The sequence below is a fragment of the Nyctibius grandis genome, chromosome 2, assembly GCF_013368605.1.
Source record: "Nyctibius grandis isolate bNycGra1 chromosome 2, bNycGra1.pri, whole genome shotgun sequence".
Classification (NCBI taxonomy): domain Eukaryota; kingdom Metazoa; phylum Chordata; class Aves; order Nyctibiiformes; family Nyctibiidae; genus Nyctibius; species Nyctibius grandis.
In genome coordinates this window covers 53145632-53162710 of record NC_090659.1, presented here as the reverse complement: position 1 = coordinate 53162710, position 17079 = coordinate 53145632, and the positions used below count along the sequence as shown (strand labels likewise).

General features: G+C 43.6%; 1 protein-coding gene across 1 annotated transcript in view; it reads right to left on the bottom strand.

The window, feature by feature from the left end:
- Positions 1-2077: 2077 nt before the first annotated feature.
- The window catches only part of SLC9A4 (solute carrier family 9 member A4), a 37939-nt gene continuing 22937 nt past the window's right edge, over positions 2078-17079 (bottom strand). The window contains exons 8-12 of the mRNA XM_068423820.1: positions 16826-16987; positions 10942-11038; positions 8765-8896; positions 7899-7986; positions 2078-2379 (exon numbers count right to left, since the gene is read on the bottom strand). Coding sequence (XP_068279921.1) covers positions 2078-2379; positions 7899-7986; positions 8765-8896; positions 10942-11038; positions 16826-16987 — 781 coding nt within the window. The remainder of the gene's footprint in view (positions 2380-7898; positions 7987-8764; positions 8897-10941; positions 11039-16825; positions 16988-17079) is intronic.

Genomic DNA, 17079 nt, shown 5'->3' with positions numbered 1-17079 from the left:
CACCCACCAGCCCGTTTTGGAGATCCCGCCCCCTCCTGACTCTGCAATGCAGAAGCAGGTCCCACACCTCTGTCACCCCACTCCATGCGCCTATGTCAGCTCTGTGGCGTAAGGACCACGTCACGTGGGCACTAGTTTTGCCCTTAATTAAATTTCATAGGGCAACTGGGTACCTCACAGTGCAATGTAAAACCTGATTTTGTATAACTCTTTTTCTTAAAATAATGTTTTCATTGAGATTTATGACATGTCAATATAACTTGCTATAGGATTGTGATCTGGCACAAGGCTTTTATTTAAAAAATACATGGAGCACTTCCTCTTTTGGTGGAGCTGGGTTTATTTGTTGATTTTCAGGTACAGAACTGTATTTCACTGCTTATTCAGTGTCGGTACAAAAGCCAAATCCTACCCGCTTTTAATAACGTACCACTGCTTTCATAAAAGGAAGTTGTATAATTTCTCTGACACAATGAGGAAATGCAAACAGAACTTAAGTTTCATAAAGCTTTGTACAATTTCAGTACAGATGATTCATTATGACCTGCTAAACATAAAAGCTGCAAACATGAGAAAAGGGGAAAAAGGGCTTCTATTTTTTCCTCTCGTGGCGCTTTTCAAATTTGTTAGTTTAGATGCTACCTGTCTTGAATCAGAAATCCACTGTAAGAAATGTGAAGTCATAACTTACACTTAAAAGTTTTTTTCTGGATCAGGACATCCAAGCACTTAACAGTAATATAAAAAAGAGAAACATAAAGTTGGCACTGCTATCTCTAATTCTTATGTCTCTGACTCTTACGGTAGCATTTACAGACCTTGAGCTGGGCAAATAAGGAAGCTCTGAATAGAAGAGAGAGAGGGAAACTTGAAGGAAGCATGACTGAACTTGGTGCATTTCTCAGCTGTAGATGTGAGTTCAGTGCAGCTATAAGGGTGGGTTTATGGACTTTTGGTCTCAAAACATCCCTTTGGATAAAACCAGCTCACCTACAGTTTCAAGACACAGATGACAGTGGCAAAGCTGCATCCATTTTGCAGAAAAGAGCTCCATCAGAGGAATAGTGTATCTGGGATTTTAGACTTCACCCAAAATGACTCAAGACCATGGCTTTTTGGTACCCCTGCCACTAGGGAGACCCACCATTGAGACCAGAGCGTGGTCACACAGAGCCATTTGGAAGGGAGCTCAGTAGGAAGGCTGGGATGTCACAGGCTCCGTGCATGACCCCTTGGTTCTTTCTGTTCTTTTTTAGCAAATGCTTCTTTGTAAAACATACAGGCAGACACCCCACAAAAACCTGGGAGCAAAGCGCAGGGCCCTTTTTTCATGCTAGCCAGCAGGCTACAGTTAGAGTCCCTTTACCTTTTGTCCCTGTTTCTGGCTCCCTATCTGCAGTGCTTGTCCAAAACAACTGTAGGTGGGAGATAGGAAGTAGCAGGAGTTATGGACCATCACAGCAACTGACTTTAGGCACTTTTGCACGGCCGAAACCTGAGATGCCAAGAGATTCCCAAGTGCTGAAAGTGTCCACTCAAGAATCCTTTTGACTTAAGTACCCCTTTAGGCATCTTCAGTGACATTTAGGTGCCCTAAAAATGCTTTTTTTTTTTAAATCTTTCCTGGAATATCTCAACTACTCTGAGGTCAAAAGCCCTAGACAGTTGGTTGAAGTTACCAATCTGGACACTCACGTGTCAAGCGTGTCCTTTGGTGTTTCTTTCTTCTGGATTTAGGCCATAGTATAGAACAGAAGGCGGCAATATCAGCTTCCATCCATAGCATTGCATGTGCCCAACTATTGTCATTTAAATCCATGTCCAAACCTCTGCAAAGATCACGTTCCCCTCTTCTCTGCAGTGTTCTGTTGGAAAGAGAGCTTGATATAAACATATAAGAATTTGAGTCTTCTCTGAGTCACTAAGTACCTTGATACAGCACTTGAAAGTGATACAAGAATGAGTGCACTGATCTCAAAAGGAAAATTGTGGTTTGGTTCGTACAAAAGCTTTGTTATTTTCTCTGGAGCAGTGTACAAAGGACCCTAGAGATGCAAACATCACTATTCTCTGCTCCTCATATGTCTAATGGCCTGGCTGGTGCCATCGTTTCTGTCTCTTCTTCTGACTCATACCCCTCTACTTCTCCTACAGTGAATCGAGACTTTGGCACTAGAGCTGGATTGCCTGCTCTGGTGAAACGATGCTGGCTGATTGAATTTCCTCTTCGACCAGACAGATCGGATGGGCCCGCTCGTCTATCCAAGCGTGCCATTGGAATCTGCTCTTCCTGGCGGTGCTTTGCTTCAAGTGGCCGTAGTTGGGGCTGAGGTCTGAACATTACCGGGAAGGCAGCATCAGAGCCACTTCTGCGATGATCTGAAGGAAAATAGACAAATAATTCATATTTTGAAGAAGAGAAAAGAGAAACGCCATGGTATTGACGAGGACAGTTAAAGGGTATTCAATACAATACAGCATTATGTTTTTAAACCCTAGATCTGAAGCATTTAAATAATTTCTGTAGAATAAGAGAGCAGTCAAGAACTAAAAATAACCCTAAATTTTTATCTTCATCACAAAGCTGAGGTTTAGAAGATTTTATTGGTCTTGCCTCTACCCTGAAACCCCGGTGAATAAGCACACTCAGCTATCTTTCAGTGCCTCACAGAGCTGCTCAACGCCTTCACAGGCTCCTTTATGCAGCTTTCAATTTTCTAAGAATTTCGCAAGTCTACCTAGTCCCGTAGTTGAAAAGCATTGTGAAACCCACAGCAGAAGACAAAAAGTGACCAAGGAGAAGACTCTAGTGCCACTGAAAATCAAGTTTACCAGTCACCTGTGAATAACAACTGGGAAGAAAACAGTTTCACCTGAAACCAGGAGTTTGACTCTAGGGCGCTTTGATTACATAGGGTGTGTCAGACCTACTCCTACCAGCTTTATTTGCCACAAGTACACAATAAAAATTTGCCTGCAATAGGCCAATAACTGGCTCTTTCATTCTGTTGAGTTTACAGAATATGCTTTGTTACTTTTCTTAAAGCCGCTTGTAGTCTGACTATGCACTAGCAAATTAGTTAGTTTAAGAAACAGTTAGTAACAAGCTAGGAGTTTTGGGGAGATAAACACAAAGGTCCATGAATAATAAAATTAGACTATATATCCTGCTGCAGTTAAAGCACACGTGTATTGGGTATAGACACAATCAAAATTTATCAAGTTATTGCAGCTTAATAACTATTAAGTTATTTTAAGCTAATGTTTACTTCACAGTTTGCGCAAAGTAAGAGTGCATGCACCAACACTTAACCTCCACTGAAGAGGGCCACAGATTTCTTTTACAGCAGAACCTGCTTCTGTTAGGCCACGTGGGCATACCACACCACCAGCACTAAAACAGGAAAGGTATTCTCAGATTTGGAGGTCTTCTACTTAGCCCTTTGGGGGCATCACAGCTACAAAGTATGGGTGATACATACTGTCAAAGAAATCAGTCATTTGTGTGAATGGCAGAAAGAGCTGATAGGCAGTTTAAGGATCTATTTGTAGTCACTTCTGACCTCTTTGTTACTAAACTTTCTGCACATGCTATATATAAGAGCTAAACCAAACTTGCTGGAGGATGCTTGTTCCAGGAGGGCTTGTAGGCATAGACAGAAGAGGTGGCATTTATCTCTGTAAATGCGTATGTGCATATATGAGGTTGTCATTCTAATTTCGTACATACTGAGTATTTCCCTTTTCAGTTCCCAAGTGCAATTCATCTCATTCTAACACAGTTTATGAGAGGAGTTTATGGTGGCTTCTTTCCACTGCAGACATTTAAAGTGGTGGGAATGCTATGCAATGGACGTAAGATGGTGCATGGTGTCAGAAGCTAGTCCAAGAAGTCTAATTATTCGGATTAATCACGAGGCAGGGCCCAAATTCAGGCCTAGCTATCAGTAAAAAGGTACCTGCCTTCATTGCTTCCTGATTTACTCCTCTCCCCACTGAAATAATGTGCCTGTCTGCTATAGCAGGACTTGGTCCCTTGAAAGTGTCTGAAATGCTTTTATGTTTGAGGCTGCTGTGTAGAATAATTTTAGTCTTTTAGAAAGGCGTATATCCCCGACCATGACATCCTGACAAACAGAAAAGAAAAGAATCAGCTGTATGGAAAAAAAATAAAATAAAACCCCTTGAGTAACTTTGATTTTCCCCTCTGAATAGACCCTATGGGTTTCTGTTCTGCCTCCATCAGGTGTGAGTGCCCAGACCCAAGGGGATGGTTTGTCTACACAGATCTCTTTTGCTTTCATCTCTTTCACAGTAAAACAGAAAGTGAAGAAAGAAAATAATTTTGCACCTGCAGCAAACAAACTTTGTTGTCCAAGTTTTTGATACAAAGACAAAGATTAAAAATATGGTTTCAATTGCTATAGCTAATTTTGCCAGAAATTAAAAAAGGAATTTTTCTAAGCAACACAAATGCCTTTCAGGTTCATATAAATAAACTCAGAAAGGAGTCAGGGAGATTACAGACGGAGACAATAATGAAGATTCAAGTGTCCTAAATTCCATGTTTTCTGTGACACTGTTCTGCTGTGTTTCCCCTGACAATTCAGTGTTGCTCCGTCCCTAACCTCTCTCTCCTTACTTAGAGTGTGAGGATGGGTCTGCATTTTACGGTGTACATAGGATAACCTGAGACTAGTTGATAACTTTATGCAGTAATACCAGTATTACTACAGAAATATTCCTAGAGAGCAAGCTGGGAATAGGGGAGAAGCGACCAGCTGCTTGGGGACAGACTCTGCCAGGATTTTTTGGTAGGTTATATGATCAGGGGCTCATGTCCACAAACACAGAGGAGCTCCGAGGCACAAGGGCAAGTGGAGGAGCCCTCGATACCCCAGTCAGAGGAATGAGCCTGAGATCCTGCCCTGATCCATCACAGGGGTGATCAGCCCCATGGGCAGAATGAGACCCACCATGATGAGAAAACACAGAGGGTCTCCGTGGGGCACCTCACAGATTGAGAGAGGATTGCCACGGACTACGGGGCTCCTTGTGGGATGCCAGGGGAGAGCATTTTGGGATCGTACAGGACGTATGATGGGATGTTTAAGGCAGGAACCAAAGACAGGGACAGGAAGGGATCAGGGTAATTTGGTGTAGGAGCAACAAGTGTAGGAAAATAGAGGAAAATGGGATAAAAAGGGCTGCTCGCATGTAAAATGGGGCCAGTCAGTACATTTGTCTGGCAGTGCCCTGTGCCTCATCAGTGCAGCCTGTCCTACTTTCTCATTAAACTCCACTTCTGACCGGTCTATAGACCGGTCAGCCTCACCTCCATCCCCGGAAAGGTGATGGAACAACTTGTCCTTGGTGCTGTCTCTAGGCACATCAAGGATAGGGCGATCATTAGGGGCACTCAGCATGGCTTCACCAAGGGGAAGTCATGCTTAACCAACTTGACAGCCTTTTATGAGGATGTAACCAGGTGGATACATGATGGTAAAGCTGTGGATGTGGTCTATCTTGATTTCAGTAAAGCATTTGACACGGTCTCCCACAGCATCCTCGCAGCTAAACTGAGGAAGTGTGGTCTGGATGATCGGGTAGTGAGGTGGATTGTGAACTGGCTGAAGGAAAGAAGCCAGAGAGTGGTGGTCAATGGGACAGAGTCCAGTTGGAGGCCTGTGTCTAGCGGAGTCCCTCAAGGGTCGGTACTGGGACCAGTACTATTCAATATATTCACTAATGACTTGGATGAGGGAATAGAGTGCGCTGTCAGCAAGTTTGCTGATGACACCAAACTGGGAGGAGTGGCTGACACACCGGAAGGCTGCGCAGCCATTCAGAGAGACCTGGACAGGCTGGAGAGTTGGGCGGGGAGAAATTTAATGAAATATAACAAGGGCAAGTGTAGAGTCCTGCATCTGGGCAAGAACAACCCCATGTACCAGTACAAGTTGGGGGCAGACCTGTTGGAGAGCAGCGTAGGGGAAAGGGACCTGGGGGTCCTAGTGGACAGCAGGATGACCATGAGCCAGCAATGTGCCCTTGTGGCCAAGAAGGCCAATGGCATCCTGGGGTGTATTAGAAGGGGTGTGGTTAGCAGGTCGAGAGAGGTTCTCCTCCCCCTCTACTCTTCCCTGGTGAGGCCGCATCTGGAATATTGTGTCCAGTTCTGGGCCCCTCAGTTCAAGAAGGACAGGGAACTGCTAGAGAGAGTCCAGCGCAGAGCCGCGAAGATGATTAAGGGAGTGGAACATCTCCCTTATGAGGAGAGGCTGAGGGAGCTGGGTCTCTTTAGCTTAGAGAAGAGGAGACTGAGGGGTGACCTCATTAATGTTTATAAATATGTCAAGGGCAAGTGTCATGAGGATGGAGCCAGGCTCTTCTCAGTGACATCCCTTGACAGGACAAGGGGCAATGGGTGCAAGCTGGAACACAGGAGGTTCCACATAAATATGAGGAAAAACTTCTTTACGGTGAGGGTGACCGAACACTGGAACAGGCTGCCCAGAGAGGTTGTGGAGTCTCCTTCTCTGGAGACATTCAAAACCTGCCTGGACGCGTTCCTTTGTGATATGGTCTAGGCAATCCTGCTCTGACAGGGGGATTGGACTAGATGATCTTTCTAGGTCCCTTCCAATCCCTACCATTCTGTGATTCTGTGATTCTGTTTTCCTGAGTGAGCAGCTCCCTATACTGTGTGCATGTGTGTGTGGAGGCCTGAGTGCCAGCAGCTGGAGGGAGTGAAGTGTATGCATATCATGTGGGTGTATATGTCAGTGCAAAATCACTAGCAATCACCAAGACAGAGTAGGATAAGAGGCTTTGGAACCAAGCATTGGAGCAACTGTGAGTCTGGGACTGAGACTGGGGAGAGCAGAATGTCTGTGAGTTGACTACTGTGGGGGGCAGGAGGTCCAGACCAATGACTGAAGAGAGCATGGGGACTGTGGTTGGCTACTGGTAAGGCCATCATCTGGAGCAGGTACCAGAGAGATTTGTTGGCACGTGTTTGTCCCTGTGTGTGAGACAAGGGGATCCAGGACCCCACTATGGGGAAGACTAGGTGTCCAAGGCCTGCTACTGGAGGGATCTACAGTGCATAGTTGGGGGGAAGAGTGTCTGTGCATGTGTGTACCTCTGTGTGTGTGCATGTCTATGGGTCCGAGTACCAGCAGCTGCCACAGAGCTGTGTCCACAGGGGCTCGTATGCCCCAGTGCCACCAACTGGGGAGATGGAAGGTCCAGTACCAGCTACTGGGAAGACTGTGTCTAAGGCCAGCTTCTGGGGGATTCAGATAGCATGTGTGTGTATATATTTTTCCACTAACAGGCTGTCGTCCTGATCAGCCAGAGAGAGGACCAGGATGAGGCATCAGTGCTGTTCGCGTTTGCGTGAGCGCTGTGCCCTGTCTGTGCTGCTCTGTGTGTCCGGCTGCGTGGTTGTGTGCACTGAATCACAGTGTGGGGGTGCCTGTTGGGAATACCTGCTCAACCTCGCTGCCCATTGGACCTGGGGGCATGGGGCTGCGCCAGCCTTGGGTTCAGCAGCTCCTAACAATTCTGCGTGTAATTGTGTCTCCGGGGCTGCAGGGAACAGATAATTTCCTTTCTGGGGCTTACATGGATGCCCTCATGGCCAGGCCAAACTGCAGGGATTGCAGGAATATTTGTGCGAGAGGGAAAAAGAGAAAACTAGGCAGTGCTGGATTGAGATAGAAACTGCTGTAGTGATGGCCGTATAAACAATATAGATAAAAAAGATAGGAGAGAAGCGTGTACCTCATTTAAAGAGGCCAGAGACTCCCATGTGAGTATTCACTTAGTACTGTTAAATACACTGAGCATCTTTCACTGCTGGAGCAGGATACAGAGTAAAGTACTTCTATTACCTGTAAAAGTAACACGCCTGGCTTTTCGTCTGGTGGGCTGGCTGGGGCCCTGAGGCAAAGAGAGGTAGCGTACTTCCGAGGTGCTAGTCTGTGTACGGAGACAGAAATGTGTTCAGTGCCTGTGATTGCCTCCACAATTTGCACTTATTTGGGTGGGATGGTAAAAAGGGATGGTTATATGCTTTTTCTGCTGTGTCTCTGCACATTTACAGCTAAATTTAGAGAGCTGTGGACAAGATCAATGCTTGGCTTGGATGGGTTGAACTCAACATCAGCTCCAGTGAAAATGTCTGTGTCTGATATAACAGCCCTAGGTTTTTCCTACAGTCAGTGGAAAGAACTATGTTCTTCTAAGATTCACCTTTCCAATTTTAGGTGACAACTTTAAATAAAATTAATATACCCAGCAAGAACCTATTTCTCTTCCTTAACTGTGATTATCTCAGCTGTAGTAAATGTCTGTGCTATCCAATGCCTACATTTGATCAGACAGGTCTTACTGTTACTGACTGAGAGCCCAAACTGTCAGTGCAAGGTGTCCAGGGCTTTGCATCAGGACTTTGTGAATCCACAAATTGACACAGCTGTGATTATACTATGTTTTGCACATGCCAAAACAATGCAAGTTACATTATTTTAGTACTTCAGCCATAGTAGCTGATTTCTGACCAAGTATAGAGGTAGGACATAAAAATGTTACTGTCTACATGCCAGTGAAGCTCTTTGTTCTTAGATGCTGCATGAGGAGATTGGGGAAAGTATCCATTTTAATTATTGCAAAAAGCATATAAAATGAGTGTCTCTTTCCTTATTTACAGAGAAGCAGGGGCATTTTTTACATGAATAGTAGTTTACGTAACAGGTACCTGTCTACCCCAAGGTAAGCTGTTTCCCTTCCTGCAAATCTGCGTCAGGCTGTTCTGCCAACGGATGAGGATTTCTTGGGCTTGTTTCTCATTTGGGTTGGTAGGCAGGTTGTATCGGTTGTATGTTGGTGCCTGAAACAGAAAATACACCCAGTTGATTCTCTTTGTGCTTGCAATGTTAACAACCTCACACAGTCTGGTCAATCATGGGCCCAAGGGGATACCTGCTCTGGCTCAGCCACTGACTTACCACAGATCTCTTTATCACATGGAAAAATGCAGCCTTGCACTAACCTCACTGCTGCAGAGCAAGATGGGAGGACGCACGAACACAGCTGTAAGTCTCAGACCTCAAGGGCTGCATTTTGATGCCATTTTTGATGGACTTCTTCTTGCTCAAAGTGTGCCATAAAAATACGCCTACCTACACAAGGCTGTTAAAATCTCTGGGCTTATCCTCCCTTTGTCATCCCTCTTCTCATCACACTATTGGGAGCTACAGATCTGAGGCAGGTCCCAAGAGAGAGAGATAGCTGGTTAACACACCTCTGAGTCTTGGTACTAATATTACTGAGCCAGGAGCAGGTTGCGCATGTGTGCGGGAGGAAAAGACTATATGTTAAGAAGAGTACATCTCCTGAATGAGATGCACAGCTGAGTTTCCTTTCCATATTTGGACAAACTATGCCTTAATATCACCCTAAAACTGAGTATCTGGTAGGACAAGCTTTTTAATTTATCGCATACATCTAGTCGAATGAGGGAAATAATTATCTGCCTTGAAGAGAAAAATTCACTTAAATTTATAAGTCCTCTTAAAACACAGAATCTGAGCTCAGTCTCACTTGCAAAGGTCTTTATAAAATTGGTCTTGTGAGCCAGAGCGTTACCAGGCCTTCAGAGTTGAAAGTGAAGTATGAGAAGTGGCATTATTTTTCTTCCTATCTTTCATTTCCAAAAGCACACAGTTTTCAATACCACATAGGAAGTGACTGGCGCAAATAGTCATTACTGTAATTGATTTTGAAGAGAAAGAGTTCATTTCAGTAGTCTAAGAGACAGCCATATATGCAAGTTTTTGCTGGTAAGATAAGAAATTAATATCATAAGGATAATTGGCCATGGCAAATCAAACAATATTAGGAATGAATATCATATTAATAATGACACATTTAAATGAGCAGGGACTAGCATTTTCCAGCAAATGTATGTTACATGAGTTAGCCCCGTTTATCTGCATAATTTCAAGGTTACTGCAATACATCCTTTACCACTCATTGCTGTATGAGAGCACTCAGTTGTATATTCTGGGCCCAAGACTCGATTAAGTAGATGTTATACATTGGGCTGCATCAGAATCAGTACAAACTTCTGCAAAACAAATCCCTGCGGAGGTATTATCACCCCCATTTTAGGAGTGGGGAAAAAGAAAATAAAAAACAAAACTAAAAACCCAAAAGCCTGTAAAGTAAAGCTCCAGAGGAGGTGGAATACGTTTTTTCTTCTTCTTCTATGGCGAGGGTAAACTGTGACTCCCACAGGGACCAAGGATTTACCAGCCCAGCTCTCAGCTGACTTTGGGCTACGCAATGTTTACACCGCTGCTGGTCCACCCACCTCCACAGGGCAGTTTCGCTGCTGCTGGCGACCTGCCAGCCTGCTGCCTCCCACGAAGCCCTGCATCCGTCCCGGGGTGCCGGGCAGCCGTCTGCCCAGCTTCCATCCAGCCCGCTGCATGCAGGCTGCCCAGCCAGCCAGCCTCCACCATGCCGGCTCTGTGTGCTCCCAGGGAGAGGACCTGGGACCTCAGACTCCCCCGGGGATGTTTGGCAGCCTCAGGAAGGGTGTTTCTGAGTCCCAGGTAGCTGTGCAGCGAGGGAAGCCTGACCCCTACAGCTCAGTCACAGATTTTCCTGGCTTTTCGCGCTGCCTTCAGAGTGAAAAGCAGATGAAAAAAAACTTGCTTTGCTTTTTTCCACCCAGGAATGAGCCGCGAGCCAGGGATCCTTCCCCTCCTCCCCTTCCCCATGCAGCTCCTGGGTCGGAGAGGCTGCGGGCTCCGGGCCCAGCGTGACCGCAGCGCCGGTCCTGGTGCTACCACTCGGCGTGGCTATGATATGGGGAGGGCAAACAAGAGCTTTCAGTCTGCAATGTGTGACACCAGGTCACATACGCACCCTTTGTCGCACTTGATATAGATTATGTGCCAGGACATCTCTCATGGACTCCACCTCTGCAGGGGAGAGCCTATGCACACGCCGATTTCTACTGCTCCTGTAAATAAAAGAGAAGTTTAAATATTATATTGAGTTGATTAAGTACTATTCCCATGAAATGATGCATGATTTATTTTTAGTGCTAGAACAGAAGGCTATGGAGAGCCTTTCAGTACTAGTGACAACACGAAATCATCCAAAGATGAATAAAAAAATGTCAGATTTTGTTTTTTCTGGGTTTTATCAGTATACTGCGTAGTCAGAATGGGTGCTAAGCCCTCATACAGATGGCAGCAGAAACTCTTCTTTCTCAAAGCTTCATGAGCAAGATCGTATTTAAGGATTAGACTGGGCAACAACCAACTGTACTTTCAGGAAGGCACTACAAGTTTCCTTCTCTGTCTGAATATATTTTTCAGCATGGTCTAACAGTCTGGGCCTTGTGGTCCTACTGGTTTTAACACCTTTGAGAGTTAAATGAAAGAACTACCTAAAAGATAGCCATCTTTGTATTTTTAACAACCTGTGATAAGAAGCCCACAGTCACTTGTAGCTGCCTGGCTTTTTCACTAGCAAAACAATGGAGGAAGGCTGCTGTGAAATGTTAACGTTTTACTAAATCGGTCAATCTGTGAGAGTTAGTGTTCAGCTGAACTCCTAGGAAAAGAAAGGGAAACAGATAATGATCATCCAGTATGAATCAGTCTGAGTTCATCTTGATTCTGTTTTTTTTCTTTTCTCCATTTTGCTTTCCTGCCTCTTTTTTTAAAAAAAAGTAATTGCAAATCTTCGTTCTCAGCTAAGTGACGTCGCTTAAAGTGCTGTTTGTAAATTGTGCAATTAAAGAATGGATTATGATCAATGTACAGTATTGCCAAAGCTTTGTGTGCATTTATTTTTTACTCCCTCTAAAATAAATTTAAAACTTTTAACAGCCAAGGAAGGTGGATTCAAGCTAAACTTAGATTATACTGTAGACGTAGGAAAAGGTTGAAATTTGAAGTTACAGCTAGTTTAACAAGATTACCATTGTTTTCTGCTATAATCTAACATGAACATCTTGAAAACTTGTAGGACCATCATGAGCTGCCTGGATTCTACATTTTACTGCCTCTTACCATCAAGTAGACAGTGAGCACTGGTGGCCTGGCCCTGTACAAAGTCCCTGGAATCTAAGAATTAATTCCTGATATATTTCAAGGTTTCAGAATGTGTTTTCATTCTGCATCAGACCAAAACTGAGATCTGCCAAGTTTTTCATGGAGTAAAAAGTAAGAGAGAAATTGACAATAGGTTAAGGTGTAGTGTTAAAAGTAGGGCGGGGGTAACAAGTAGGTTAAGGATCTCACTGAGTCATGAGAGACCCATGAGTCTATCACTCAGCTATTGGCAAGCCAGAGTGACAGAAAAAGACTCCCTTTCTGGATTTGACCAGAAATCTTATCCTGGCCCTGATAAATCCTTCCCAAAAAATGTTTAATTGACATTCATCAGCTCTCAACAACAGCAACAAAAACAAAGCTAGGTGTTTACCAGCAGGGAAAAAAGACCATCACCATCATCCAATTCCAGGCCAGCTGGGTGGATTGGTTGGATGGTTGGTTGGTTGGCTGTTTTTTCACTTGCTTTCAGCTCTCAGGGATAACACTGAGAAGATCCAGCAGGCTTAGGTGTAATGCACCTTTATTACATACTGGGTCTGGTGTGTCCCAGGCTGTGGGACAGCCCATGTGTGCTACTTTCTACAGCAAGGAAACCAGTCTCTTTGCTGTCAGCAAGCCCGAGCTACTGTCCCTTTGGACAACAGACAGACCCGAGGTACACCTGGGAAAGCAAAAGCAAGCACAGCCCCTGGGGACTAATGACAATCTAGCCTGTGAATGAGCAGTGGTCTATAAAATGCAGGCTTGGCTCATTTGTGTAATGAAAACTGAACAGACATAGTTGATGCAAGCAGCTTTGACATCATAGGGAATAACTGCCTTTCTGGTCCACACTTCACTGAATGTCTCCACAGGGTCTTTATACCTTACAGTTGGGAATAAATAGGGGAAAGCAGATAAATAGGGGAAAGCAGAACTCCACTGGGAAGACATCAAATCATCTCTTTACTTTTCCAGTTGCATACCTGACCCCCTCCACATGTCAACACAGAAGTGGCCAGTCCTAAGTCATTTAAAGGCTTATCATTTTGCTCTTAAAGTGACTTAAACAGAATAAGCAAAATTCCCTGAGTTTCAGCTGAGCTGGGATAGCAAGAGAACAAACAGCATGAAGATAGTCTGTATTGTTCTGGAGCACAAATAAAAAATGTGTGTTCTTTTGATGGGATTAGATATTAACCTATTCAACCGATAACAATGCACAGGTATGGTAATAAGGAACAGATTGCTTTTATTTATTGCAATATACAACACATTAAAAAAGAACTTTCAAAAAAACCCAAACAAGTTTGATATGTTACCAAATCCACAAAGCAGTCCTTATTGAAACTATTTCTTTGTTCTTATTGAAACTTCCAGTGTGTAACAACAAAGCACGGCATAGGAGATATATTTGTGAAGAAAAATACTGAAATGATAATATGCCATGAAAACTGACTGTCTCTCTATAATGAGTACCATGACAGTATCTCTTTCTTCTTTAGACATAGAGATGGTTGATACATGGAGGAAATAAAATGCCTTCCACAAACCTTGTAAGATTATTTTTTACATATTTTATCTAAAATTCTGAACTTTGTGAACTCTCCACCAATCTTCACTAGTCCTTTGAAGGAAGTAACATTCATCAGGCACAGCTCTTGCACAACTGCAGCACCACTAATGACAACACAGCACTTGATTCTGATCTAATAGATTCTAAGATTTACTCTTACCAAAGTCAGTACTGTGGTAATATGAAGCCAATGTTAAGTAAGCTCAGCATCAAACCATCTCTCTCTAATGGGCATATTTCCTCCAAAACAAGCCATACAAACACAGTTTTGATAATATCTGCTTGTCTCTGCTTTTGCCATTTTTATCCTTATTTCTAAGGCTTATATTCTCCAAAACATCATAACAAAATGCTCTGTTTTCATTCAAATGTGGATTCTTTGTGGCACAGTCCATGGGAAAATTTCTGCAGTCCTCACTGGAAATACTTACTGCGTATTGGACACCCACTCCACCTGCAGGAATCACACCAGCATTAATGCAATTTCTGAGAATAATGCTAATGAAGATCTGCTCAGCAATGAAGATCTGCTCTGATTATTATAGAGCATTTCCCTTCATGTGCCTGAAGGCTGAAGAACTTATCAGAAGTGCTAGTGAGAGAGTTTTCTCGCTACTCTGGCACTGCAAATACTGCTTTACATGCCATACATTGGAATTTGATTTCAAATCTCCACTTCCTCATGGCCAGATTTTTGTATCCTCACTGAAGACAGGGACTTTAGGTACAAGCTATCTCAATTATAACAATCAAACAATTTACGAATACATTTAGAAACCTTTTCATCTTAAGCAGATTCTCTTAATTGCTCAGGAGAATGGAGATATAAGAACTGCTGCATTGTCTCAGACCAAAGATCCAAAAACTAGCTCACTATCTTGTCTCCTCTAGTGCTCAACAGCAGACACCTATCAAGGAACAGAGCTGGGAAAACATATATTTTCCTAGAACACTCTCACAGCCTCCAAGAATCAGAATGTTTCTAAGCCACAGGCTGCACTTTCTTTTTTGAAGTTGACACTTCATTTTTAAAAAGGCTGTCTCGGTAGGAGAATCTGTGCATCAAAGTTTGATGCACAGTAGAATTCAATTACAGTTGGAGTAGACCTGGCAAAAATTAGTCCATCATATCAGCTGTTTATTATAGAATATTGTTCAATATAAATTCTCAGCTCAGGAGAGAATTTCTGAACTGTGCTGAAGCAATTTGTCTTGTTTTCTCTTTCCCTCAAAAAAAGAAAAGCAATGTGGTTTGATTGCCATAGATTGTCTCCCAACCTTGCACTTTTTCTCTTGGCTCAGAACAGTTAAGGGAATACAGCAGACAGAAAGGACCCTCACAGACACACTAGCTTTTTTCATATCATCCATTCAGCAAAGAATGATTTAGAAAGAAAAGGGCTAGATTTTACACTGCATGCTGATACCAGCTTCAAAAAAGGAGATGAATCTTGACATGATTAAGCCAAAGTTTCAAGAGAGATTTTAATTTAACGTCCAGTTGGTACTTGGACTTTCTGGTATGGGTTTAGATGATCATTCAAAAAAGAAAATATGTTGGGCCCTGCCAGAGGCTGCTGCAAAATGGAGGGGGGTTGAAAGATGCAGCAGCAGAGAGCAGGTAGCAGCAGCAACACAGGCCAGTGGGAGCCCAGGAAAGAGTATGTGGGGACAAGTGCCATTAGCAATATCCACACTCAGGAAAGCGGCTTGCAAGGTGAGGCTAAATACATGCACAGCAGTTAAAGTATGCAGGACTGAAGACTTGTACAGTCTTCTCTCCTAGAGGGTGGTTCCCTCAGTGATGGCTCTGGAGATCCCACCAGTTTTCTCCCCTGGTCTGTCTGATGCCAAGTTGCATTACTGTTTCATAGAATCACAGAATCACAGAATGGTTTGGGTTGGAAGTGACCTTTAAAGGTCATCTAGTCCAGCCCCCCTGCAGTAAGCAAGGACATCTTCAACTAGATCAGGTTGCTCGGAGCTCTATCCAACCTGACCTTGAATGTTTCCAGGAATGGAGCATCTACCACCTCTCTGGGCAACATGTTCCAGTGTCTCACCACCCTCATCATAAAACATTTCTTCCTTATATCTAGACTGAATGTACCCTCTTTTATTTTAAAACCATTACCCCTTGTCCTATTGCTACAGGGCCTATTAAAAAGTCTGTCCCCATCTGTCTTATAAACCCCCTTTAAGTATTGAAAGGCCACAATAAGGTCTCCCCGGAGCCTTCTCTTCTCCAGGCTGAACAACCCCAACTCTCTCAGCCTGTCTTCATAGAAGAGATGTTCCATTCCTCTGATCATTTTTGTGGCCCTCCTCTGGACCGTCTCCAACAAGTCCATGTCTTTCCTATGTTGAGGGCCCCAGAGCTGGACGCAGTACTCCAGGTGGGATCTCACCAGAGCGGAGCACAGGGGCAGAATCACCTCTCTCAACCTGCTGGTCATGTTTCTTTTGATGCAGCCCAGGATATGGTTGGTCTTCTGGGCTGCAAACACACATTGCTGGCTCATGTCCAGCTTTTCATCCAACAGTACCCCCAAGTCCTTCTCCGCAGGGCTACTCTTAATGTTTAATTGGACAAATTTGGTATGAAAGTACCAAAATATGGCAAGATAGTTTGAGAGACTGCAAACTGAGGTAGCAAAAATTGCAAATGCTACAAGGAAATCTGCTCTCAGCAAAAATTTGTGATTGGGATAATGGAGTCAGGACATGTGCTCTAACCTCTCCTGCAGGTCTCTCAGCACCTAGCAGTGATGAGCAAAACCCACGGGCCAGCTAAGTGACATGTATGGCCACCTTGAACCACAGATTTGATTTAAAGCAACCAGAGTGGCTTCTGCACCTAACTCATGATTCCTCTTCAAAATTGCCCCATCATTGAAGAGAAACAGAGAAAATGTCCCTGGTTTTAATTTCACTCTGTGAACAAAAACCCAAAATGCAAATATGATGAGCAGCAAATTGCCGGTACAAAGCAGTGACTTCTCTTTTCGTAACTGTCTTTTTTTTCTTACATTTCTATTGAAGTCATAAAATTCCTCGGGTGTTTCCTCATTCTTGTCCCCTTCTTTCCTGCCCCTATTCTGCAAAGGGTCAGTAGGTCAGTACTCACTGTAAAGGAGGTGTGGATGATTTTGAAGTTTTCATGCCACTCTCAGCCATCTCGATGGCCAGTTTTATCTCCATCTTTTTGTATAATGACACAATGCTGGATTTGGGCTGGTGTTCCCGAATTAAGATTTTCTTCAAATACTTATTGTCAAACTTCTTAAATCTGCAAAAGAGATATTAAAATCAACGTGTAAAAAAAGGAAATGTTTTTTGATTTCTGTGGTGCAAGCTGATCTTCATTCACATGCACACATA